Source organism: Mycteria americana, chromosome 5, assembly GCF_035582795.1.
Source record: "Mycteria americana isolate JAX WOST 10 ecotype Jacksonville Zoo and Gardens chromosome 5, USCA_MyAme_1.0, whole genome shotgun sequence".
In the NCBI taxonomy this organism is placed as follows: Eukaryota; Metazoa; Chordata; class Aves; order Ciconiiformes; family Ciconiidae; genus Mycteria; species Mycteria americana.
The window spans coordinates 49,309,955-49,336,304 of record NC_134369.1 but is presented as its reverse complement, the minus strand read 5'-3'; the positions used below and the strand labels follow the sequence as shown (position 1 = coordinate 49,336,304).

Genomic DNA, 26,350 nt, shown 5'->3' with positions numbered 1-26,350 from the left:
GGTCTTTGAAACATTACTTGTTCCAGCTTTTGAACTTTAGACTAATCAATAAAGAAGCTTTTACTTTAGTGAAGACAAATTGACTTGCTGGGTTTAGTTTGCATGGCACAGCAGCTGGCTCACTTACGTTTTCATATATATTTTTTTTTCAGTGTTCCTTTATGGGCCTTTAAATAAAGAGCAGCCTGGTTGGTGGAAATTCTTCTCATAGAATATAGCAATAGTGAAAGCTTCTCCTCACTCTGAATTTCTCATTTGTTTTATGTGCAGGAAACTTGGACAAACATGAGGAGCTGGAAAAGCTAGTTGCCAGGTTCCTAGGTGTGGAATCTGCAATGGCATATGGAATGGGGTTTGCAACCAACTCTATGAACATTCCTGCTTTAGTTGGCAAGGTATGGCTTCAATCACTGGCAAAAGCTCATCTAACAAAGATTCTGCTGGTTGGGTTTTCGAAAAGCTACTTGTTTGGTTTTGTTTTTCTTCGGTGGCAACCCCTGGAGATATTCTGTATGGAAACTATAGGTCACAGTACACATCTCTAACCTTTGCAAAAATCTTCTCGGGAAACAGCATCCATGGGACCAGTAGCAGTCCAGATCTTGCCCTCTTTCTGAGAGAGAGCCTAGCATGTTAAGGCTTGCTTCCTCAGGCTACTCATTAGTGTATGAAATGGTGGCTGATTAACAGGCTGATTGGCTGAAGGTATTTTGATGCTCTTGAGACACTAAGAAGTGACTGTGTCAGTGAGACACACAGATAAGCCGAATTGCATGTTGGTACATACAGGATTTATTATCTTTGAGTGACAGCTGAAAAATCCTTCCTTTGAAGGAGCAAAATCCTAGTAGAAAAGCTATTTGAGAGAAACAAGGTCAAATGTAAAGATGTCTACTGAGTGCCCCATGAAACAGTACATAGTGCAGCCTGAGTGTCCTGCATCTCAAATGATGGGTTTTTTAGTTATTGGAAAATGAAACAGAGGAGAGCTCTTTGTTTGAATCTTCTGATGCAAATTATATGTTCTCTTAGCTCCTACTTAGAGTAAAATAGTGCAAGTACTGGAACTGTTTCCTCTTTCTGAAAATGATTCACTGTTAGTCTAATACTACTAGCCTATTGGAATTCTTTGTCCCTATGTAATGAATTATTTTCCCTTTATTCCATTTATTTATTTTTCCACTTCCTGAGATCACTTTGTAAATTCTTCTACTTGTGATATCTACAGATTATAAAATTGCTGTCTTGTTCTTCCTGGCAAGTTTTCCTCCTGGTGAATCTCTTCTTGACTAGTTGTAGTGTCTTTCTGTGTGCTATTTTATTTGTAACAATGAAGCAGCACTGTCTACATAATGCCTCTTTTCTTTTGGTCTGTTAAGTTTGAAATATCAGATGCTTTCCATAATGAAAGACGTTTTTGAGTCTGATGCCAGAGAGAAATTCAGTGTTTAAAATCTAGTCTTTCTGGAGTCAAATACCTCTGCAGTGCTATGATTTTGAACAACTTCTGTTACTCCTGACGTATCTTTTACTTGCATCTTTCTGCTCTTTGTCTTCCCACATCTCCCCGATTTTATCTTCAACAGAAAAATGATTCATGATTTCTGTGAGACCTTTCGGATTCAGAACACATGTGGTCAGATACATTTAAGTAGAATTCTGTCTGTTGTAAGTCAGTACAAAATGCCCATTACTGCAGAGTTACTCAATCTTTTTTTCTGTGTATGTGGATCCCACTGTATATCTTTAATACCTTAAGAGAATACCCTTGAGACACCTTACTCTGCTCCTTAGTTTTCACATTTGAACTTTAACAGTTTTTACAACCATTGAGAGAATCCGAACGGTAAATTACAAGGCATGTAACATACCCGTTTTCATGCACATAACTTGCACATTTACTCTTCATAAATGGATACAGCAGTCTGTACTGTGTTTAGTAATGAGCATACTTAGTTTTTGTGCACTTTATTTCCAGTAGTAAGAAGCTTCTGCCTCATAACACTAGAAGTGCCCTTATACTCAGGTGAACGCTCCAAATAGAAAACGCTCTCTTCTGAAGAAAAGAGTTCTTGTCAAATGAACCATTTCACAGTTCAGAACGTTCACTGAATGCTTTTTTTGGCTGCCTGAAGTTGCTTCTCACTACGCTCTTGATTTCTTCATTGTCTGCAAATAAGGACTCGCATAAATCCTGAATTCTGGCACCACCCAGTACACAATTGGCAGCATGTGCACAGCCTGTTTGGCAGTGCTTTGATAGAGTCCTCAGTAAGGCCCAGGGACTGCCATGCTTGATTAAACTCTTGGGCTGTCATTTTTTTTTTTTTTTTTACTACTGTTTGTGTGTCTCTGCATGTCCTACATACGTTTTCAGGTGCAAAGCTGCTTGGAACACGAATTTTTGGAGGTTTGGCAAATATAATCAGTAATGGCATCTGCATTTGGCCAGAAGGAGCTTCTTTGACAGTCACTGATACGATTTGAAGCTAATGATTATTTGCATTGTATCTGGGCACCTATATTGCAACTTAATTAGCTTAAAACACAAACCACTGCAATAAAGTTACTCATATATGTAATACTGGACCACCTGTTCTGGTTTTGCTCTGTGGAATCCTTAAGCACTTGGTTTATGTTGCTACTGAATCCTCTTTTAATAGCAACAAATGTGACTTCACTATCCTAGGATCCACCTCTACCCCATAATCTGATCAGCATTGATCAGCAAAAGGAATTCAAAAGCTTCATCAGCATTACCTAGTTGATCTTTAATCACTATGCCTTGTTAACAGCAGCTTCTACTAAGCAGATGCTGAAAACAGGTATAGTTGGTGTACACTGAAAGTTGTATTTCAGCACTGTTAAAGCATCACTAAAAACAGGTCTTTCTGCACCTGGCAGTTTTCAGCAGGAGACACCCGCTGTTGACAACCAAGTTGTCGGCTGCCAAGTATGCTGAGTCTGGACCATAGATAATGTGAGATTTGAGGATTACATAGTCAGAAGTTGTTAGACCATTTGATACTAAGCTAGACTCTGAAACTTGCCTGTTTTGGAGTGTCATTAATGTAGTTACTGTAACTAGCTAATAACAGCATTCTGTACTGCCTTTAGCACAGAGCTTTTCATTATAGCTCTGGACTGACAGAGGCTAGATAATGGAGTTAGAGCAATGGTGCTTGAAGGATCTTTTTTTGGTTGTAAGAAAAACAAATTAATTCCCATGTATAGTTAGTTTGTGAAATTAAGTGCTCAGGACTGAGTTACAGACTTCATGTATGCAGCACTTTGTGGTAAAAGGTGGCATTCACTTCAGTTTCCGTGTCTGCCTTGTAGGATGGATTGATAAGTCTGGTCTTCACTGGCATATATTTTTCTTGATACCAGTAGTGTAATCTTCAATTGGTGTTAGTATTCTCCTGGATACTCTCTGAAATGCAAGTTTGCTGATAAATGCAACTGAAGTCTTATCATTGTAGTAGCAGCACTCAGTTTTACATATAATCATCAGTGATTGCTGTACTGTACCAGTGGCTTTGATCCTTTGCTCTCTCTCTAGTGGCAGACAATACTAGACACTTTACTTCCTCTTTGGTATTAAATTAATTTATTTTACCTAATTGAATGTCTGCTTCTGTTGCAGGGAGGTGAAAAGATGCTGCTCATTGATCTGTTAAATCTTCTTTCTCTACCAAAAGCTCGTACTTGTTTTTATGGAGAAGCTCCTTCTAGACTATTAATCGCTTCTTCCTCTTTTTTTAATCTATCACTTTTCCTACTTCCTACCATTTAAGAAGGGTACGAGTACTGGATTATTATATTCTGGTTTTGATACAGAAGCGTTTAACAGCAATGCCCTCTGACATAGTATACATACTCCTTGTCTGGTATAGTAGTTCCAAAGAGCGAACACTAGTTGGAGATTTCCATGCTTCTTACGCCAAAGTCTCTGAAATATGCAGTGTGAATCCTTGTAACAACAGTTTGAACACTTGAGATTTAGTGCAGTTTCTGGGGAAAACCAGTCTGGAGCTTTCCCAGGATGTAGAATATTTCTAGATATGTTGCAATTCTAGTGCAAAATTTCCTTTATTGTGGAGAAAATAACTCCTGTTGACTGTGACAGCTCCTTGTGTAACTGTAGGCAATGCTTTTCACAGTCCCTTCTGGTAACTCTCATTGCAGAGAAGAAATGTTCTTGACTCTTCCCTCCACCAATTGTTAATAGAGAAACATAGAATGAGCATGTGCTTAGTGTCAAATCTTCAGCATCTTTACACGCTTTCTTGATTTTTAACTTAACAAAGTCACTTCTAGAGTTGCAGCAGATTTGCATAGTAATTGGAGTGGGCCAAGGTTATTTAGAAATATTATTGCTCTTGCAAACTAATCCCCCAATGTGCATTCCTGTAGTCCATAGTGATAACACTGTGACTGAATGTTCAGCATATCAGCTATTGACCTGTAATCATTGCTGCTCTCAAAACAGAGGTATCCTGTTTTGATATTTGTCCAAGGATATATCTTCCCTTTTTTTGAAACAGCAAAACAAATGCAATGTAATGTTTAATGGCTTCAGAAAACTTCTCAATTTCACTCTGCAATTTTGTTTTCCACTTCCTGTCTCTTGTATGTTACCTCCATCTACAAAGTACTTAATAGTTCTTTTCGTTAAGGAAAATTAGTCCCTTTGGTACCACTGAGCACACATGGGTTTAGTCAGTGGTTACCTCCTAATGTAAGAAATAGTGCAACTTTGATAAGGTCTTTAATCTAGGACTTCACTGGCCTGTTTCCTAGAACCACTGTAGACTTGCTGAGTAAACTGCGGCAAGCTGCTCTGCTCTCTGTTTTACCTGGCTGCATAGGAGGATGAGTACTAATCATCAACTTGAGATATTCAGGCAGATTCAGGACTTCTGGGAAAGGTGAAACTTAAGTAGTTCTTTCAATTAACAGCAGTTGTGTATTTTTATTTGCCATACTAAGACTGCAAATAGTTTCTTAGCAAGTCTTGTCTGGACTAGCTGCATTTATGTTGGAAATATATTTTTATTTTTTTTCTTAAATGATCTGTAAGCAGTTCAGAGCTGAAAGGTGTTACGTGCTTGGCTGTGAAACATAACCTTTTCAATATCTTCCTCTTTCCCCTTTTGATTCAGGGCTGTCTGATTTTGAGTGATGAACTGAATCATGCATCACTAGTGCTCGGAGCAAGACTGTCAGGAGCAACTATTCGAATCTTTAAGCACAACAGTAAGTATCAGATGGTGGACTCTGCCTTTCTGCAGATGCTATAGATCAGATACAATCTCTTCTATCTTCTAGTAGTTGGAAATCCAATTTCATGCAAGGAAATCAATTGCTGGTTACCTGAAAGGTCAGAAGACTGCTGCTACTGAGAATTTAATCATCCTGAATTGGATATTTTTTTTATATGTTCAGTCTCAACTAATAACATTTTTATCCTGAAGCTGTTCTGGCTTACATCTTCTGCATGTGAAGAGGAACATGCTGCCCTTTGGCAAGTCTAGGTGCACTTGTGTTTTAACATGGCTTCTTGTTACTTGGATAGCTCAGCATGGTTAGACTATTCTAACAGTCTGTGTCACATAGTAATGCAATCTTATAGTGGTCTAGGTTACAATTTGGGGGATAAGGAAGTTTAATTTTAGGGCCAGATGCCGACATGATCCTACAGTAACAAAAGCTTACGAATGCAGATGTCCTAGCTAAACTAGATAGCCATGCATTGGTACAATGTAGTACAAAAGGAATTTTTGGGATGTGAAGCATAGATTAATTTCACTGAGTTACTTGCTTTAAGTATTTTTTTTTTCCAAAATACACAGAATTTTCACTTTGCTGGTTTCAGCTTCCATCAAAGGAGATATTTAGAATAACTTCCAGAGTAAAAATACTTAGGGTTTCCTTCTCTTATTCTCAGTGAGAGAGATACCCGGTTGTCCTTGATTAGTAAAGCCACCACCTTCATTCTTCAGCTGCTCCTAATACTCTTTATAGTGTTGATCTCCGAGATCATGACCACTCTTGCTCTCTTTGAAGTGTGTGGTGGTGACAGCAAAGCTTGGGTGGCTGCAATTATTTTCCTTTCTTTGTCTTACTTGATAGTGGATCCTCTGCTGTGCCTATTGTTTCTTTTGTGTTCTCTCATTCTTATTCTCTATCATTTGAATAATTTTCTTCACAGAAGTGTAGAGCTTACTGTAACACTTAGGGATTCCCCCCCCCCCCCCCAATTCTTCATAAATCTTGATTGCTGGGCAAGATCACAAAAGCTTTGCATTCAACTTCTGCATTTGTAGAGACATACTTCTGAATATTGCATCTGGTTCCAGAATTTCAGAGAACACTGGTGACTAACATAGTTCTGGGTATGAGGAGAAGGATTTAGAAGCTCTGGTGTGATGAGGAAGAATACATGATCTGTGGGAATGGGGTACAAACTAGCAATGGTGAGGTGGAGGGTATTCTAGAAATCTTATAGGTGGTGGGGATCTCTGAAAGAGCATGGAGTGGCAGATTAGAATCAGAAGGCAAAATGCAAGCAATGATCTCGGCCTCTCAAGATGATGTTCAATTCATAGTTATGTATGTGTTCTCAGTCCTACTCTTGTTATACTCTATGCTGCCTTAGTTAACTTCATTTTCCTGAGATGTTAATGGCTTCATTCATATTCTGCTTTTTAGAAATTATGGGGAAAAAAAAAAAGAAAAATCCCTCTTAAAAATCCTTGTTCAATGTTTTCATTTTTTTTCCTACCTCATTCTGCAGTTTGTCCTTTTCATTAAGGTCAGACCTAGTTCCCAGTCTTTCCCTTTTTCTTGAGAGATGGGAGCAGAAGTTTATATTCCATTGTTCTCCCTAACTGCACTAAACTTGTCCTTTCTTCCTTGAGAGATTTGTTGGAGGCAGGGACTCCATTGCTGACTTCTTCTCTTTGTCTTTTTCTGAACATTAGCTGTCTTCTAACAGTCTGTTAACTGACCTATTTTGCTGTATAATTTCTAGTCTAGTCCTAGTTCACAAGCTCCTCTCTCTGCTACAACTGCCCTAGTCTACCAATCCTCTTTTCATGCTTGTTTGTGCTTTTTCATGCCCTAGTGTTTATATCTGTCTCTTGCTCAGCCCTTTAGCTTTTGTGGTTTGCTTACTCCCATTTCCACTTCTTTCCTCAGGTGTTTTTCAGGACTGATTTCATGTGTATTTATTTGCTCACATTAGTCAGGTTTCCTAGGATCATGTCAAGTGTTCGTAGCCAAAGCTAGTAAGGTTTCAGAATACATTGCTACTAACAACTTCATCTGTCTAGTTTCCGATATACTAAGCACTGTGCTCTTTCCTATGCTGGTGATTCTTTTTTCTTCCTTTTCTGTTTTTGGTTTAGTAGCTTCCTGTTCCACACCTCCAGTCCCTTCAATTTTAAACAAAGTAATAAAAAAGTATACTTGCTCCCCTTCTTGTCCTGCACTTTGGTCTATCTTCTACTTATCTTTAGTTGATTATCCTTGAGCTTGCTTGTTCTTTTTTATTTCTATCCACAAGGACATGCTTGCTACCTAAATTGCTTTTTCTCTTTTCCTCACAATGAGATACCTTCCTTTTTTTTTTTCTTTTCTTTTTTTTTCCCCCCTTCCTTCCTTGTTTGCTGTTTGTGCCTAATGCTCTAACTTGTGCTTTTAGCTTAGAATGATGAAATTCTTCCTTGGAGTTCGTACAGTCACCCATTCCCTTTAATCTCATCTGTGGGTCCGCAGCTAGATGAAGCCCATCCTTATTGACTTATGTATGGTCTGTCCTCCACACTGGAGCAATTTGTGCGTTTCTGGAGTATTGGTGTCTTTAGTCATGTCAAAGCTCAAGCTAGTAGCTGTTTTGGTACCATTTAACAGTAATTTCTGGTGCAGATATGCAAAGCCTGGAGAAGCTGCTCAAAGATGCTATTGTGCATGGGCAACCTCGTACACGGAGGCCCTGGAAAAAAATTCTTATCTTGGTGGAAGGAATATACAGGTACAAACTATTCTTTGTATTCCTAAGACCCTCCACATGAGATCTAGCTGCTTAGTATTTGGGTTCCTTTGCAAAATCAAACTATGAATATTGTCACTTCATAGTTATTTCATTAATATCATCTGCAAATTAAATTGAGCTATGTATGTCTCACATCCTGGACTTTCTGTTGCTAGTACTGTAGCTGCACCTGGTATTATCACAGTGCTTCCCACATCCTGATTAGATTGTAGAAATTAAGTAATCTAAACCGATTATTTACATCGGAGCTAAGGTCTTAAATTGTTTGTCCATTCCATTCTTTCTGTGCTCACTGGGTGATGCTAGTGTGAATGGAATTGCGCAAATTGAATGTTTTTGCTGAGAGTGAGTAGGAACATGTAGTAGGCTTAGCTGTGTTAGGCATTTAAATCATAGTGACTTTCAGCACAAAATGGGGCGTTTTTGGAGTGCCTGGTCAGTTCTTAAACTTAAAAACAACAGGTAAGTAGATGTCAGATCAGAATACTGACAATAGGGTGGAAGTAAAAATGAGAATTAATTTATAAAATTGTCACTGAACACGTTTCTTTGCCTTAACCTACTGTTGCTGCTACTATTTAGTCCGTATGTTAAACAGGTAGAAAGTAGAGATCTGGGCCCCAGGTGCAAGGAGGAGTTATCTTTCATCTCTCTGCAGAACACGATGTGTCTAGCAAATTTTATGTGTTCATGATTACTGAAAGAGTGAAGAAAAGAAAGCTTGGTGACTTTAGGCTCTACAAGGAGGCCCCAACCATTAAATCAACTTACACTGAATTTCTATTTCTCAACAGTATGGAGGGATCCATAGTCCGTTTGCCTGAAGTGATTGCCCTTAAGAAGAAGTACAAATCCTATCTGTACCTTGATGAGGCTCATAGTATAGGTGCCCTGGGTCCCAGTGGCCGGGGTGTAGTGGAGTATTTTGGACTCAGTCCTGAAGATGTGGATGTTATGATGGGAACATTCACCAAAAGCTTTGGAGCTGCTGGAGGATACATTGGGGGCAAGAAGGTAAAAAGCTGGGAATCTCATGGCTGTTTCAGGCTGGTGGTGGAGTCCTTCACTAAGCATTTCAAAGTTGATCTATTTCTCCAATACCCTGATTGATCATTTGTTTCATAATTTTACATACTGTCTAGTACAGTGAAAGTCTGTGCAATGCAGAAGAGTCTAGTCTAGTAAAATACCTCATAATTGTATAGCTCTCATGGTCAGCAATGATCTCAGTTTGCAGAATGTACAGTAGTGGTGTAATAATCTTTTTAGGAACTGCTACGAGCCAGGAAGGCAGGGATTTCTTAATGTTGCTTTTAATGAGACTTGCAGGAAAAATGCCAAAAGCTGAAGGCTTTTCAGCCTGTTTGAAGGAAAATCCCCTTCTTAGGTTAGTCTGGTAGAATTTATTCCCTCTGGACTCGAACAGTTTGCTTTCTAAAAAGACACTTCTTGCTTCTTTGGGTTTTTTTTTTGATGGGGTTTTTTTTTTTGGCTACTGACTCTCTTCCATTGGAAAGTATTGCTAGAAAGCGTTACCCTTGCCAAACCCCTCCTTTTGGGAGGGATAGTGTAGACAGTTGCATGTGTCCCCTTTCTCATATCCTCAAATGTATCTCATAGATCAGGCTTTTAAGCTTTATTTGAGAGTAAAATTTTACCATTTTCCTACCAGGACAATAATTTTTTTAGATCCTAATAGTGACAATTACTTCGGCCCATTCAAATGGAGATGGGACTTGCAGATGTTCCTCTTTGGCAGTTTACTACAGTTGGATTAAAATTACTCTGGCATCTTCCCCAGAAGAAAGCACCGTATTAATCTTTTTCCAAAGGTAGTGACCTAGTGGGATTAACTCCCTTGGCATAAGGTGAAGCAGCTAAGAGTCCTTCACAACTGTGTTTTAGCTACTGTTTGAGGGACTGCTTCAGAGGTAAGAGGCCTTAAATCGTCTTACCTAGTTTATTTCGAAGTCCCTTTACAACTTCCTTTCATTTAACTCTGACTCCAGGCAGACAGCAACATAAAATTGAACGCTTCCATATATTTCTATAATATGTTCCCAGCTTGTGCTGTCTACAGGGCCATCATTATTAATTTTATGGTAGCAGAAGACAGAATCTGTCCTGGCATTCATACTGGTCTTTATAATATTTTGCTGGAGTGGTCTGGGTATTTGAGAGTGGTTTTGTTACAGTTAACAGCAAGCAGCCTAGATCTATGGTGTGTTGGTCCTTTGTTCCTGTATGACCTGCTTTTGCCCTGTAACAAATGTCGCAGGTGTATTTAACTGGGAAATGCAGGAGGGGTAGGCTGAGGTTCTTGCCCTCTTAAAGTACACCTGTTGGTTTATTTATATTGTGCTGATAAACGGGAGAAAATATTTTGACCTATTCCCCTGTTTTGTGACTTTTGTGGGGAAACAATTATATTGAGCATGATAACGTGAACACCTATGGATCCTGCTCCCCTGTGTATCATTTGTGTTGTACTCCCGTTGTTACAACAAACACTTTCGAAGCACAGCGTGTGCACAGCTTGAGTAATGCAAACACCTTATTGCAATCCAATGCAGGCGGTGTTAGCTAACCAAGTCTGTTGTAGGCATTTGTCCTTGATCAACACACGTTCTTGCCCTGCGACTTAATTATGGGTTGTCACGTCCCTACTGTTCGCTTTTCAACTGTTTATTACTTGTACCGTAAAATCAATCCTTGAGATACCTGTTCTCTTCCAGGACATTCTGAAAGAGGTTTCTTGTGGTGGCTCGTTTTATTGTGTGATTAAGACACGACAATAAAGCATTTCTCTGCGTGCTGGGAAGGCAATGTCTGATGCCTCTTGTGTTTTGCTAGGAACTGATTGATTACCTCAGGACATACTCTCACAGTGCTGTGTATGCAACATCACTGTCACCTCCTGTTGTGGAGCAAATCATCACCTCCATGAAGTGCATTATGGGTGAAGATGGTACAACTGTTGGTGAGTCTTTCTAACAGTAAGCATGTGGAAGGGGGAAGCCAAACAGAGCCTCTTTATCATTTTGACAGATAAATCATTCAGTGGACACATTTGTAATTATCTGTTAGTACATGTAGACTTGGAATTTTGGGACCAATAAACCGATTTACTGTTACTACTTGGCAGATCAGCCTAATAACAGCGTAAGGAATTTCCAGCTAGAGGTAAGTCATCTTAGTCTTATCTAAGACACAGTCTTGTCTTGTATTGATTTTTGTTCTGTGTCTAGCTTTTCTAGCCTCCTTCTTTCTCTTCCCCATTGTCTGTCCTTTGTTATTTGCCCCAGTTTTTAGATTGCTTTCTGAGTATTTTGTTGTGTATCTCTTACAGTCTTGTGTGCTGGTTACTGCAGGGGCAATGCTTTTGATTTTCATCTCTAGTATAATTTGGTGTTTGCACCTCAGTTAAAGTAAATACAGGAATGTTTCCGAAATCCCTTTTTACTTAGGGAGCTAGAGGTAGTTTTCAAGATCAGTAGACTTAATGCACCAGGAGAAGTTCAGCATATTCATCTTTATTGTCTTAGTTTTCCTTTTTCATTACGAAAGTAAGAAAGGGGAAATCTGTACTAGTCTTGATGCATTCCAAGTCAAAACCGCAAATTCTTGTGCCTCACTTGCTTAGTAGGTAGCAGCTTCCTTCAGTTATAGCATGAAGTAAATAGCTTGCACTTGTGATGTGTAACCTGCCTTGAAACTGAAATGGTACAGCACTTTGCACATAGGATACTTTTCCCTCTTCACAGGTAATTAAAAAGTTGTGAGCATCTCACACAGGATGACAGTGTAGTTTGCCGAGGATCTGTCAGTGCGTTCAGAGGCTCTTAGAATTCAAACTGCAGAATATATTCAGTTATGGGAGTTTCAGGCATCTGGCCACGAGGTGGTGGTGTATACTGAAGAACTGTATTTGCTTTTGAACATGGGTCATCTGACCAATTAACCTGACAGAACTCCTACAGTGAAAAAGCTCGCTGGAGAAATGACTTAAGAATTTTTCTGTTATAACAGGTTTGATTCGGTTTGCTTACATTATCTGAGAACAGAGTTAAGTGCCAGCAATTGGTGTTGGTCGTTGATCAATAGAGGAATCATCACTGAGGCAAGTACAGCCAAGCAGCAGCCTGTATCTGTGCTAGCACTGAGTGCTTCCGAGTGGTCCATGTGAGATACCTGTACCAGCCAAGAGTTGTCCTCAGTACTGCTCTTGAGAACAGATATTAACCGAGCTTCAAACTACGTGAAAAGTTGTGCAAAAGGGCTGTGTCTTGCCGCCCTCTTAAAGGTGACAGTTTCAGCTCTTTCTAGCTGATTACTTGCCAACAGTCTGTGGTCTGCTCAGGCATTGCTCGTTTTGGGTTTCTTCCAGTATCTGTTTTGCTTAATGAAGTGGGAAGCAAGGAATGTGTAAGTGATTTCTGTTTGCAGTATTCAAACTAAGGCATTTTCACCCCTTTCTGAGGCTACAGTGTGATATTCATTCAAGCCAGGAGAATGGAAGCAACTTCCACTCTGACCGTTCTCCTGCAATTATGCCAGCAAGATCTATCAGAGCTGAAAGGTGAACCAGATCAGGAACCAATTTGGCAAAAAAATAAACTCAAAAGGCCTTTTTTGTTGTCATGTTGCTTAAAATGCATGTCAGGCTACATCCTGCTAATTTGGTGCTAAGGAGTACCAGAACTCCTAGCCACTCTTTCTATTGAGAAAAGAAGTGGTTTCAGTGTTTGAAAGCTGTGTCATTTCAAAGAAGCCTCCGTACGTCTGATTTCTATACAAACTGTAGTGCTTTTCGGAAGTGCTGGATATAACAGCTGGATAGCCAAAGTCCTGTCCGCTCATACTCGGAAAGAATTTCTCACCGACAGGTCTCGTGGAAGTGTTACTGGCTTTCTAAGCATCTAAATCAGCCTTCAGCTAGGATAAGCACCTCATAGGATGATCTCTGTGTGAAAGTGCTTCTCTGTTCATTTTCTGCACAGTGCTGTTTGCCAGTTGTGCATTTTTTTAATTGCCTTAAGGCTTTAGAGATAATATTACTTTGCAGGCATTTTCTGTGGATGAAGTTGGCAAAAGTTCAATTGGGTGAACTGAGCAGCTGCTTAGTGATAGCATGACAAAGTTTTTTCCTTGTTTTAAGGGCTTTGGCTGAAAAACTGTTTGGATTCTGTGAAATTACGGGTGGGGCTCTGGAGGACCACTACCTGCAGTTGGTTTGACTATGAGTAAATGTGTAGAAGAGTGGTGCTGGTAAAAGTTGTTAACTGTGGAAGACAAGTAGAGAAAGTGTTGAACTGGGTCACTGGTAAGCACCTCTGAATTGACTGTGTATTACAAAAATTCCCCTGCTTTTAAATTAGTCAAGCTGAACTAATAGATGAAGGAAAACTGAGATAGAGTAATGGTTTTACAAGGGCACAGGAGTTGGAGCTGGAATCAGAACAGTAGACAGCTATCTCCCAACCCCGTTTTTTGGGCCGCAGCTAAATCTTTTAATGGCTTCAAGAATGGTTTCTTGAAAAGAGCCTTTGCATCTTCTTTGTCTGCTTGCTTCTGTTCACACCACACTATTTGTAAAAGCTGCTGTCCTCCATGGCATCAAACCTTTGTGGAAATTGTGATGTCAGATTGAGATGGTCTGTAGCTGAGGAATAAGTAGTAGGAAGCAATTAGGTTTTGAGGATGTAAGGGGTTTTTGTGTATTATTTTGCAAGAATAAGTTAATTCTCTCCTCTTATACTTCAGGTTATTTCTAAATCTAATGAAACATTTGGAGGCTCTAAACTTACAATATAAGGTGGTGTAGTTACTAAAACTTTACATAACTAAAAAAAGTAAATATCTCCTTTCGGATCTTTCCAGCAACCTGCCAGTGACTAAACAGGATATTAGTAGGAGGCAGCACAGACAAAATACAGATGCTATGAAAAGCTGAATGGCTGCTAATAGAGAATGTAAGATGGATGGCATGCAAATGTGCTGCCTGAATTGGGACTAGTTTTTTGTGTCTTGATTTCTGTTCAAACTAATCTGTTAATTCTCTGTACTGTTTATGCATGTAAGTGACTAGCAAGCCTCAATCTCTCTGAAGACAGTTATGGGAATATAATTATTTACGAATACAAGTATATTACTTGCTCCATCCAGACTGCAAAAAAACACTCCAACAGCCAAAGCGATGGCAGAACCATGTTACGGGTTCTTAGTAGTGGTGCTTCCAGTATGGCTTCTGAGACTCCTCTACGTTATTAGCTCAATGCTGTATGTCTGTCCTATTTTACTGTGTGTTACTTGTCTTGCACGTAATTGGCTAGAAGGCCATCATATGGTCTTAAACAAAACATACTTGATTTGTGGTCACTTTGAGAATTTCTTCAAAGAACAATCATCCTCAAGAGTGTTGAACATCTTGAGAACATAAAATGTCTTCAGAGAACTCCAGTGACAATGTACATGGGTATCTCACATATCATCACATTTGGCTTTGATATATAGTAGAGCAAGGTGAGTAGGAGAGATGGAGAAGGCTGCTTTCTGCAAAAGCAAATTTTTGGAGCTGACTTTCCAATTCAGAGTCACTGTGGGTGAAATCATTAATGAGCAAGTGTTGCAGATGCTTGTCAGCTGTTCAGTGGATGCTGCTCTTTCTGTTCAGCCACAAAGATGAATGAACTTCAGATAGTTTTGTAGATAAAGGGGCTTTTTAAAACAATAATAATAAAAAGACACAGTAAGCAGACTTTTTGGGGTCATAGTATACACAAAGATGACAAATTGATTCCTGGAATGGAGTTCTGGAAACTTGTACTGTAGAGCCACTTGATTCTTGCTGTTCATGTGGTGTTTGGGTTATTTAAATTGACTGTAGGAAAAATGAGACAGCTTAGTGCTTGTCCTGGTAACTGAGACTTTGTTGGGATTTATGATATTAAGTACTTAATCTGTCTCGGTGAGTTTTTCAGCGTCAATGGTTTGGTTTGAGTTGAAAGCTGGATGTTTTGCCATTACAATCTCACTAGGGCTGTGAATCCAGTTGGCTTCTTTCTGCCATTTACATAAGAGCCAGTGATACATCCTGTGCAACTGGAGTTCTGTTAGCACTGTTGGCGTTCAGGACCCAGCCTGTTTGTTGCCCTGATAACATTGCTGGGGGCAAGTGGAAGAAAATCATAAAGTAATGTGACTGAGATGTGGGCAAATCAAAACATGCAAGGTGAAACCAGTCTAGGAACTGGTTAACCTCAGTCAGAGATGAAACTTAGTTTGCTCTCCTGTGTATTAAAAACTGAAGGTGAGCCTTAAATCCAGGAGTGTTTTAAGTTTGAAACAAAGCCGGCAGTGTTAATGGCTTGTAAAAGAGGTGAACTACTTCCTTTTACGGACATTAACTCAATAATAGTAATTATATATGTTGACATTTATAACAAGTTTACTGTCTTCCATCTCAGTTTCAGGAGGCAAATATCCTGCACCCAATCACAGTGCCATACATAACACATACAGAATAAGTTGTGGATAGACCTTGCCCAAGATGGCACTTAAATTTTGAATGAACATTGTCTTGAGCATTGTATAGAAACCAAGGATTATTATCCTACATAGCTCTAATGTTGCAAGCAGTGGAGGCAGCAGTTGCATAGGCCATCCCAGCTGCTAAACTATTGGAAATGAATAACTAACCTTTGAAGGCTAGCCAGTTAGCTGCACATAGTTTGGTATTTGTCTCATCTGAGCACCTCAGTTGTGAAGAGCTAGTAGTTGATTACATCTAGTCACAGGAAACCTTAAAAAAAAAAATCTTTCTAGTCTTGCCAATGCTGTGTGCAACAAATTTGAGTGAGTTAAATCAGAAAAGGTAGTTAAACCAATTATAGCCAAAGGGAATAAGAATGTACAGCTGTGTTGGCAGAGAACTGAACCTAACTGCTGTTGAGAAGACAGGACCATTGCTATACTGTTAATATGCACAGGGAGAAGCATGCTGGAAACAAAACTAAGCCTGGTCTGCTTAAATTCTAGGGGAGAAAAGACTGCAATTAGTATTTTAACCTCCATGTGGTTAATCAGGCCCTCAAGTGAAGATATGACCTCAGTAGCGCAATCAGCTGCCTAATCAGTAGGTTTCTTCAAGTTGGACGTTTTATAAAATTCCCTTTTTCTTTCCAAAGGCAAGCCAGAAGTATATGCAAGTATAAAGTGTAAGCAGTAATGAAGAAATAGCCCACATTACATCACTTGGAATTGAATTTTAAGTAGCTTATAGTATATTTATAAATGAAGTTTGTACCTTTGTTAGCAGTAGATCCACAAATGGAAGCAGTGGCTGCTGTTGTACTCAAAAGGGGAAATAAATACTCCTTGTGCAGGCTGAGGTTGAAAACATTCAATTAGCATTAAAATTGGTTAATTTGAATTTCCCCCAATAATGCACTTGTTAATGAGGTGTTAAATTATCACCTAGGGAACCCAGGGACCAGTCAAAACTAATTTGAGCAAAGTGAAAACTTTTTTTGTTGCTGCCCTTGAGAATCTCAAGCTGAGCTGGGAAACTGTTGGAAAAACAAATACTCTGGGGGTCATAAAGAGAGTTTCCTGCTTCTCTCCAGGGGACTAACAGTTTTAAACATCACTCTCTGTGCTTCCAGCTGGGGATCTTTTAAATCCAGCTTGTTGCTGCACCCCTACCTCCCTCCCACAGAGCATGGCAAGCCTCCAGAAAAATTGCTTTAACCTGGGCTGGGTAGGAGAAATCTTTAAGCCTTTGGTGTTTTGAAGAGGGTTTACAGACATTAGCAGAGCTGTACCCTTTGTGTTGTGCTTTGGAATGTGAGAATTCTTCAGTGCCTCTTCTTTTGGACTTTAATCAACATTGTGGTGTTTGTGCAAGAGCTCATAAACCTTTATAACTGTACACCTGCTTTGTTCTCATAATATTCTGGTTCTTGCTATTTCTGTTCAGGTGTGAGCTGTCATCCTATATCTTCACAGCCTAAACACTGATCTGTCATAGCAGAAATACAACTAGGAATGTGGCTGCTTTGAAGTAATTTCATTTTTCACTGCATTTGATTTAAAATGTGCGGCTCGCTTTTTACTCTCAATAGCACTTGAGGTGCCACATTTCTACAGAATGCTGGTGTGCTGCTCATACAGGGAAAGGAGACAACACTGGGTAGCGGCTCACTAGCGTATATTGTTAGCAATAGTGTGACTAAAATGCTTGTAAGTCAGTATGAATGTTAAAGTAAAGCATTTGAACAGGAGTAATCACAAATGAGGTGATGTGCACTGTCTTTGGGTTAGTGTGAAATAGAGTTCATGGTTCCTGGTGTGACACACCAGAGCAGAGTTTTTTGAAAATACCTGAATGAATACCATAAGCACCACTTCCTATCATCAGCCCTGGCAACTGCACCAATTTTCTACATGCAAAAATTAATACTAGTATTACAGTAGTGTCTGCAGTGTACAGATACATGGCAAAATTTCATTCTATGAAGTGCATATAATGTAAATGTTTCTAGCTTCTTCAGAAACGAGTAATAGTCTGTAACTGAGGCCCTTTCTGTGGACTATGTGCAGGTGTATTGGGCTATTTGGGACTCACAGACCAGTTGAACTACTGTCCTTGCCTACTTTAGCGGGTTCTGATGTAAAATCTGGTTGGCACCAGGTCAACTCATGCTGTTTCACATCAGTGCAGTTGATCTATCACAAATTCCCAAACGTGGACAATCTTGATAATCTACAATGTGTACTTTAGTCCTACTAGTGTGCAGATGTTTGCTAATGTCCCAGAATTAATAAACTTCCTTAGATAGTACAGATGTAATCTTTGAAGGAAGAAGCTGTCTGAAAAACCTGGATGTCAATTGACGTGTTTTGAAAGCATATAGTCAGTGGAGAGATTTGAGATTAATTTCAATGAGATTGTGTAGGTTCTGTTGCAGTCTAGCTTCAGCAGAGGGGTTTAGTTCAAGACAAATTGGTTTGTCAAGAACAGGGTAAATCAACCTGTAGAGCTTCTTGCTGCCATGGGTAAGCTTCTGTTAATGCTCAGGTTATTGCCTAATTGTTGTGTAGTGGAAAAGTTGTGGTTACAAGACTGTCTGCATGGGGGAAAATGTATTGCAGAGTATGCATGCTTCTCAAGTTCATGTTGGCTAGCAGCTCCTAAGATTTCTTAACTCTTTGTCTATGGACACTGGGACGGGGGGGGGCAGTAAAACACTTCTGAAGCTTCTTAAGACTTTCAGGCTTGCCTTCCTACTGGTTGGCTTAATATTGTATTGTATAAATGTGTCGTCAAACTCAGGCCCTAAATGGGCAGTGGAGAACTAATTTGCCCTGCAACTAGCATCTCCAGAACTAAGTACTCTGTGCAAACAGATGTGGTACTCTTACAAAACAACTGCCTGTACCAAGAGCTGCAAGCAGAATGTTTAGTACCTCCAATGTTTACTGAAAATAGCTTGTCTTTTCTAGGGTTATTGCTGTATTCCTGACAAGTAACTTTTTGTTCAGGACCTGGCATTGTAGAGACAATTGTGGGTTTTATATGCACAGCTTTGATCTTTCCAGGATCCTTGGAAAATAGAGCCATGCAGGAAAAACAGGTCTATAAAAGTTACAGCAAAGACAAGGCCTCCAGGGTTTGGGCCTTTTCAGGCACAAAACCTACTCTTCCACCTCGCTGCAGTTCCAGGTGGCAGGCTACCAGGAGCTCCTTGCCAAACAACTTACTAACATGGGAAAAGCTCAACACCTTGTTGAAATTATTGCAGAGTTTTAGGGTAAATCTGAGAGCACACTGGAGAAGGACAAGTATGGCTGCTATAACAGATGTACCAGCAGATGTGGGTAGCTCTGACATGGAAGCAAATTTGCAGGCTATAGCTTTTATCATGAGATGAACCTCTTAGCTATAAGCATCTTTGATATCAAAGGAGAAACTTGAGATGTTGTACAGAACCTCTTATGGAATGGATCAAGGTCTTCACAAAAAGATGTATGAAGATTGCGTTCTGTGAAAGATTCAGGTGCTACCTTCTCAGTGACTTCATAGATAAACTTCGTATTTAAAAAAGCAAACAAACAAAACCAACTTCTCCAGAGTGGAAATTCTTAATTTTAGGACACATTGGTAAAGAGCACATACATACTTGCAGCATCCTGTCTCTCCTAGTGCTCCTTGTGTTAGGTAGGTGAAATCTCTAGCAATATTGGGAGGTATATGAAAGTCATGTTGAGGGACAAAAAGACCTTTGGAAACTACTGTGCTCCATTCCATAAGGTCCCATTTAGTACCACTGAGGAAAAGTAGGTATTTAGGACTATTCTGTTCACTTTCTTCATCCCTTAAGGGATCGTCCTACCAAGAGACTGTTAGTAGAAGGTAGTCTGTCTGCCAGGTAAGTGCTAACACAAAGATGAAGTACTTCTCATAGTACCATACAGTATCACTTACTAGTCAAAGCTTACTTCTGTGTAGGTTCTCATTATTATCTCAAGCTCCTGGAGCCTGTTTCATAGTGCTCCTGGCATTGTTTCTTTATGGAGCTGATTTCTGTTCAGTTTGGCCAGAAGATGGTACTCCAGTGTTTACGGCTGCCATCTCCCAAAGAAGTCTGCCAAAGGGTAGGACAGTCAAACACATCCCACCCCTCAGCCTTGCTCACTATCCAGATAAGAGAATGGATGCTCTAGCTCTATTTGTCTCTTTTTAGACTAAGTGGATTACTGGCTATTTCTAACCAAAGGTGGACACTTTATAGCTGGCTGGTATCTCTCTTCCACTGAATATCAAGCCTTGCTGTGCTAGAACTTGAGCATTAGTGTAACTGCTTCAGGAACAATGCTGTTAGAAACTTTTTAAGGTGTTGGCATGGCGTGTGACCAATCAACTGACTTTTGCTAAATACTGTTTCTTGCACTTATACACTTCCTTCTGATTTTGTAGTTAAGAGCAGCACTTCAGTGGCTGATGCAGCTGTAGGGAATGAGGGAGAAGATTGTTGCTAGTCATCTGCAGTTAATCTGCGCTGTTTCTTACAGCTACCTCATTGCCTGTGATTTCTGTGACATACAAATGCCTCTATTTGGCTGAACTGGCTTTGAGTTTCAGAAGAACAGATTAAGGCTGTGGATGTTGTATAACCTCATGCTTCTATACTGGTTTGATGTGAAATTCAAAAAACTATGCAGTTAAAAAAAAAAAAAATTATGACCAGCTGACGAGGGATTCACAGGGAAGCTAGTATCTGGAAGAGCAGTTAGCAGAGTTGCTGAGTAACTGCTCCAAAGTTGAGTACTTTGATATCTTGTCCAGTCTATGAATTGCAGCACATGCTCCTAAGAGATGCTCCTAATGGCAGGATAAATATACGGACAGACTAAATGTTTATACTGTTGATAAATAATAACTGTTCTGTAGAACTGCACAAACTATACGCCACTATGAGTATTTCCCTGAAGACTATTCTTGTATTTGAGAATTTAAGATGGGGGAAAAATTGCTTCACTTTTTTTCTGGACACAGCAGAGCTTAATTCTTCTTTTCCAAGTTTGATTTTGTGAGGTGTTTCCTGGAGTTGTCAAAGGTAGCTCTTGCACAGGTAAAAATGTCTTGGATCCTCTGATTTATAAAGATTTCCACTCTGCACGTGTAGCTAGGGATGTTTCCACAGATAGGATTGTTATGAAGGAGGGGTTTTTTAAGTCAAAACGGTGTTCAGGATTGTATCCAGGATTGTATTGCTGTTAAATCTCAGCAAAGAAAACAGTCCTTGGTGGCTGCTTGGTACAGAGAATGCTTACTATGCGCCTTTGCTCCTACACTGTTACACAAAACAAAAAGTCTTTGAGTAACTCATTTGTTCATTTTGCATTGTCACTGCATCTCTTCTTGTTTTTTCATTTTCTCAAGTATTACAAAGTCTTAGCTCAACAGAACCACCTGAGATGCCCCTAGTATCAGCAGTGGTCGTACTGCTTACAGAGGAGAAAAAGTATGTTTGAAAGATGGGAGGTACTGAAATTATTTGCAAAAGGAACAGTTTGGGTTAAACTTATAACTGGATAGATAGGTAGATAGATGAGCCACTTCAGTGACCTGTGTAACTCCTTCCTAATGTGAAGTTGTAATTATCTTCTAGAAGCTGCACACAGGTGTGCCTGGAATAGCAAAGTTAATGTGCTGAACGGTGGCTAGCTCTTTCAGATGAAGCAACATTTGCAGTTTTTGTCCTGCAGTTCTTGAAAAGGTCAGAAGTTGATGAACAACTGATTTCTGCCCCAGCATTAACAGAGGCACTGTGAGGAATGGATCTAAGAGGGGAAGCAGATAGATCAGCAGCTGTTGAGAGGCAGGAGATTAGGGGGGAGAAATGTATAGACAAAAAATGCTTTTTCGTATGTAAATCAACATACATAGGAAACTGCAGACCTTGCAAATCATAATCAGTCTTACTCCTGCGTAATTATAAATCCTCCAGTGCATTTCCAGACAAATTTCAGACCATTACAGTGGGTAATTGAATTATTTATTTAAAAAAAAACCCAAAACAAACAAACAAAAAACCAACCGGAAACACACAAACACAAAATCAAGCTGCAAATAAAGACTAGCACTTTTAAAGTTTAGAAATTGGTTTTGAATGCCTGAATGCCTTTGCAATGACTATACTTCAATGTAATTAAAAATCATCCTTAAGCATTAAGGCATCCTTAGGCAAGTTATCCTTGCCTTAGTTATGACTTTATGTAACAGGTTTTGTGTAATTCAGGCATGGAAAACTGGTTAAAGATGATAAATAATTCACCTGTAGTGGTACCATCGTAAGTTTAGGTACGTACATTCCCTATGGAAAATTTTACTTTTTCGTACCTTTCCGAACTTGGACTGAAGTAGTATTCATTTTCACAGTCCTGAGGTTATTGGAACATCTGGAGTTAACATTTAGTGATTTTTAATTCAAACCATAGGAGTGGGTTTTTTTCCAGAGTACATCTAGTATGAAAAATACATTAATTTAAATATACATGAAAAATGCAGCTGTCAGTTTAAAAAAAAACAAACCAAAACAACTTGTGAACTAGTTATTTCACTGCTGATCTGTTAACACAGGGCACTCAGTGACACAGGTATGGCTGTCAGACTCTTCATCCTTCCTAATCCTGAGCTTTTGCTATAGTCTGCTTTGCATGCACTCATTTTTATTGGATTTTAATCCTGTTAATTTTTATAATACCTCATACTTGTACCTGCTTCCTTAACCATGTTTTGAGAGAAAGTAGGCCAGTTTGGAGTAGAGGAAGGCTACATGGCCATTGTTTTGTTATGGGATTTTCTCCATCAGGAAGAAGGTAGTAGCTTCTAGCCTGTTGATTGTGGAGATTGTGCTCTAATATATTGGTTGAGTCCATGGATTTTGGTATATAGTTAACCTAAAAATTTTAGTGCCAAGGGAAACCTTTGGAAGGTGCTATGTAGATAGAAAAATATTCCCCTACAAGTGTTTGTCTTGTCTTCAAGATGAATTCTTTTGACAGTTCATCACGAAGTGAAGGATTTGCATAACAGTGTCTTCATGGAAGCTCTGGAGATACCTGGTAAACTGGGGGAATTACACTGTGTTCTGGGAAGCATGTGTGTAGGATCCAGGGGGTTTGATAATTCTGTTGTAATGGTATTTATTGGAGTGGTGGGAGAAACTACTGCTGCTCAGGCACAGTCTTAGATCCATGAGGTGGTGTACATAAGATTGCTTAAGTTCTGGTTTTTGATGTATTCAGTGAGATTGAAGGCTTGTATGGAGGACTTCGGGGAACATTTTTCATGGCAAGATTTTTCCTAAGACAGGTTGTAAATGTTCAATGACTTCCCTTCAGATTTGAGAGTAGTCTAACATGTGGCTGAGGGCTGTACAATCCATACACGTTTGTTTTTCCATAGTAGTAATGTCTTGTGGAGTGTTCCAAGTGCCTTTTTCTTTTAAAGTGTTGTCTGTGTAGATCAGACCTATTAAACTTGAGCATTGTGCTTTTTCTTGGAAAAGCTGGTGTGCACTACAGCTCTTTTGTATTCTGGGAAAAGAAATGTGGCTTACTACGCTATTTCTAGTGGTCTGTATATGTAGAGAACATCTATGCCATATAATGTAGGGTGAACTCCAGTCTAACAGCAGCAGCATGGCAGAACTTGTGCTAATGATATATAACAGTACAATAGATGCTATGTTACTTGTTTTATCTCTTTTGAGGTGGACAGCTTCAGAAGAGATTTTATGCTACCACTGTAAATGAACTTTGGAGATGGAAGGAGTTTTTACAGTGCTGGCATTTTTGTTCTTCTCATGCTTAAGCTAAAGCTGAATTCATGTTTTATACTGACTATATCCTTCCTTTTTGGCTATAGCTGTCTTAAAATGTGGAAGTGGGCTGATTTGCTGTTCTTATGGCAGATGTTCAGCTGGAGGTGATAATCTGTCTGGTTCTGTAAAGTATTTTATATCTGTGTGATCTTTTACAATTAGTAAATGCAGTTAGTAATGCTAGCTGAAACCAGGTGACTACTAAGTTACTTGTAACACTGCCTGGTTGAAACATATGAAGAGGCCATATCCTTGATCATCTTTTCTTGTACTACAAAGGCAAAGAGCATTTCTCTACCCTCTTGTGTTGCTGTTTAAAATCCCAAAGAACAGTTAGCTTTGATGCTGGCTTCCATTGTAGAAAAACAGTCTGCACGGAGCAGATGGAAAATGTAGTTCACACTCTTTGTTGCTATGTTCTAAAGCTACTGAACTGTCTCCATGGGAGTAGATTATAAACATCCTTTATATAATATGCTTTGTCAAAGCTTGCGCATTCCTTAGCTTGTAAAGAAATGTGGTGTTTGTATGTGTTCCTGATGTTTTTTTCTCTCTGTGGCTTCAGTCTGCTATAAAGGCCTGCCAACCTATTGGTGTTGTACAAAGTTTTGAGTCCGTTTCCTTCTGTCTCTGTTTCTCTGAAGCTTTGTCTTATTTTTGAGATTTTAAGAGCAAAGGTGTGCTCTTTAAGATCCAATGTCCAAGGTATCATAATAAAAAGAAAACAGAAGTTTTAAAATGCTTGCTTTTCTCTAAAATTCCATTAACTTGGCAAGTTAAGTCTTCATTGAAACCGTATAAAGTTTTTCCCATGTTTTTGACTTCTTCGTGGTAGAGGCACCATAACTAGTTCAGAAGAATAGTCTGACCGGCACACATTTCTTTTCCCTTTCTTCTCAGCAAGGCACAAGAATAGCTGTCAAACAGAATATGTACAGCTGTCTTTGCAATGATTATAATGTTATCATGACTGCGCCTTTGTGATAATACGCAATTTGTATGAGCTAATGTGTAAGTAGTGTTAATACCAATCCCGCAAATCCTCCCAGCAATTGATATGCAGAGTTAGAGAATACCTGTACCCAGGGAACACAAACTTAATTTCTTTGTTCTGGAGGCATAGTCCTAATCTCATTCTTTAAAATTACTGATTCATTTGAACCAATGCTTTTTACATTCAATGTGAAAATAAAGATGACTGTAAATCATAATTGTTAGGATGCAGTGAATTTCAGCCATGTGACAGCAGCATAACCAGATACAGTGAACAAGGTATAAACAAACATGAACAGCTAAACATAAAAATTAAACAATCATAAAAAAGTATTGCTCTTGTGAATTACATTTCAGAAATTGCTTTCTGGATTCCCCTGGGGGTGGGGGGAGGAAATGACTTGTTGCAGGCAATACTGCTGTTCTCAGCAAATCCTTCAGCTAGTGTCAGAGTGAAGTTGAGCTTGTAGTGTGCTTTTGTTCTTAGTTTCTCTCATAGGACAGTTATTTGGTCCTGTCTGTATAGCTACTCTATTAAGCTATGATACTCTAGAGAGAACTTAAGTTGCTTTCAGTAGAAATTCAGCCTCTGGAAAAGTTCTCTGTGGAAAAATACTGTGGTGGCTTGTGGGTTTGGAGTTAGGGTGCCCTTCTGGATCTCTTCATGAGCCTAGTCTCTCACTGCAGCATTGTTATACAGGGCTTCGAACATATCAGAGGAGATAAGTATAATGTGACCATGAAATGGAGTCGTTCCTGTGCAATCCTTTGCATATGAAATAATTTTGTGTTCAGTCAGTCTTACTGATTTTTAGATACACAGGCGCATGCTCTCACTTTCTCGCTCTTTTTAAATGGTAAAATGGAGTTCATGGATAACTTTTTATCAGCTCTACCAGACCAGGCATTATCTTGAATTCTACTTGAAGTGGTAAGGGCTTGTGTGTTTCTGACAGCCATTCACAGGAGGCAATGTTTTGGTTTGGTTTGTTGTGGGTTTTTTTTTTGCCTTGGACAAGATCCATTCTTCACCAAAGACATCAAATCCTCCTACTTCTTTCTAGGTGAATTTCCTATGGAGAGTCACACTGAACACAAATGGAGAGCATAGGATCTTTTGTTCTCCATTGTGCAAACTTTAGAGACAGTTGCTATTTCTGCAGTGTCTGACTTGGATCTGGTATACCGTTGTAGTTAATACTGGAAAAAAAAAATTAAGAGCATATTACCAGCTAAATGTAATTCTAGTAGTCATTGAGGAATCTGATGATACCAGCAACCAGCACTCTCTTTTAAGACTTTCCTGAGTCTTAAAAACGCAGGTTTCTGTAATACACAGTGCATTTTCGTACGCAGTACGCAGAGAAATGGCAAGAGACTGTGTTACGCTTTCCCATCTCTTGAAACTGAGTTCTAGGAATAAATTACAAGTTGTTGGCATTATGTTTGAGGACGTGGTTCTCTTTTACATGGTTAACTAAAATAGATTATTTATGCAATATGGATCTACTATTTGGTAATTTCTGTATCTTTAAAATCAGGAGGCTGCTGACAATAAACAATGTGAGCAATTCATTTTAGTTTGTATGCTGTCTTACATAAGATAACAGCCTGTGTAAGTGTGAAAGGGAATCGTGGTTAGCTTTCTAAATAGAAGAGCTATATAGGTTTTGAGGGGTTTTTGTTTGTTTTTTGCTTTTTGGTTTTTTTCCCCAATGCTAACTGATTAGTAATTCAGACTTCTGCAAAGCAATGCTTACCTCATGACAGTTTTTGTATGTTAGGCTTAAAGAAAACACTGATATGCACAGTCTGTTTCACAGCAGTCCTTGAACATTGTCTATAACCACAAGTTTTTTGGCAGCCCAGGTGTTTCCAGGTTTTGCGAGAAGAATCAGTCCAGCAGAAC

General features: G+C 39.2%; 2 protein-coding genes across 4 annotated transcripts in view; both read left to right on the top strand.

The window, feature by feature from the left end:
• ISM2 (isthmin 2) overlaps positions 1-26,350 on the top strand; it is a 411,356-nt gene that overhangs the window by 328,081 nt on the left and 56,925 nt on the right. The window lies entirely within an intron of this gene.
• The window catches only part of SPTLC2 (serine palmitoyltransferase long chain base subunit 2), an 88,726-nt gene that overhangs the window by 29,480 nt on the left and 32,896 nt on the right, over positions 1-26,350 (top strand). For both annotated transcript variants that reach the window (XR_012775948.1, XM_075503356.1), the window contains exons 5-9: positions 271-395; positions 5,166-5,259; positions 7,933-8,038; positions 8,854-9,073; positions 10,913-11,039. Coding sequence is in view for 1 of the 2 variants with exons in the window: in XM_075503356.1 (XP_075359471.1) it covers positions 271-395; positions 5,166-5,259; positions 7,933-8,038; positions 8,854-9,073; positions 10,913-11,039 (672 nt within the window). In the remaining variant the exon portion in view is untranslated. The remainder of the gene's footprint in view (positions 1-270; positions 396-5,165; positions 5,260-7,932; positions 8,039-8,853; positions 9,074-10,912; positions 11,040-26,350) is intronic.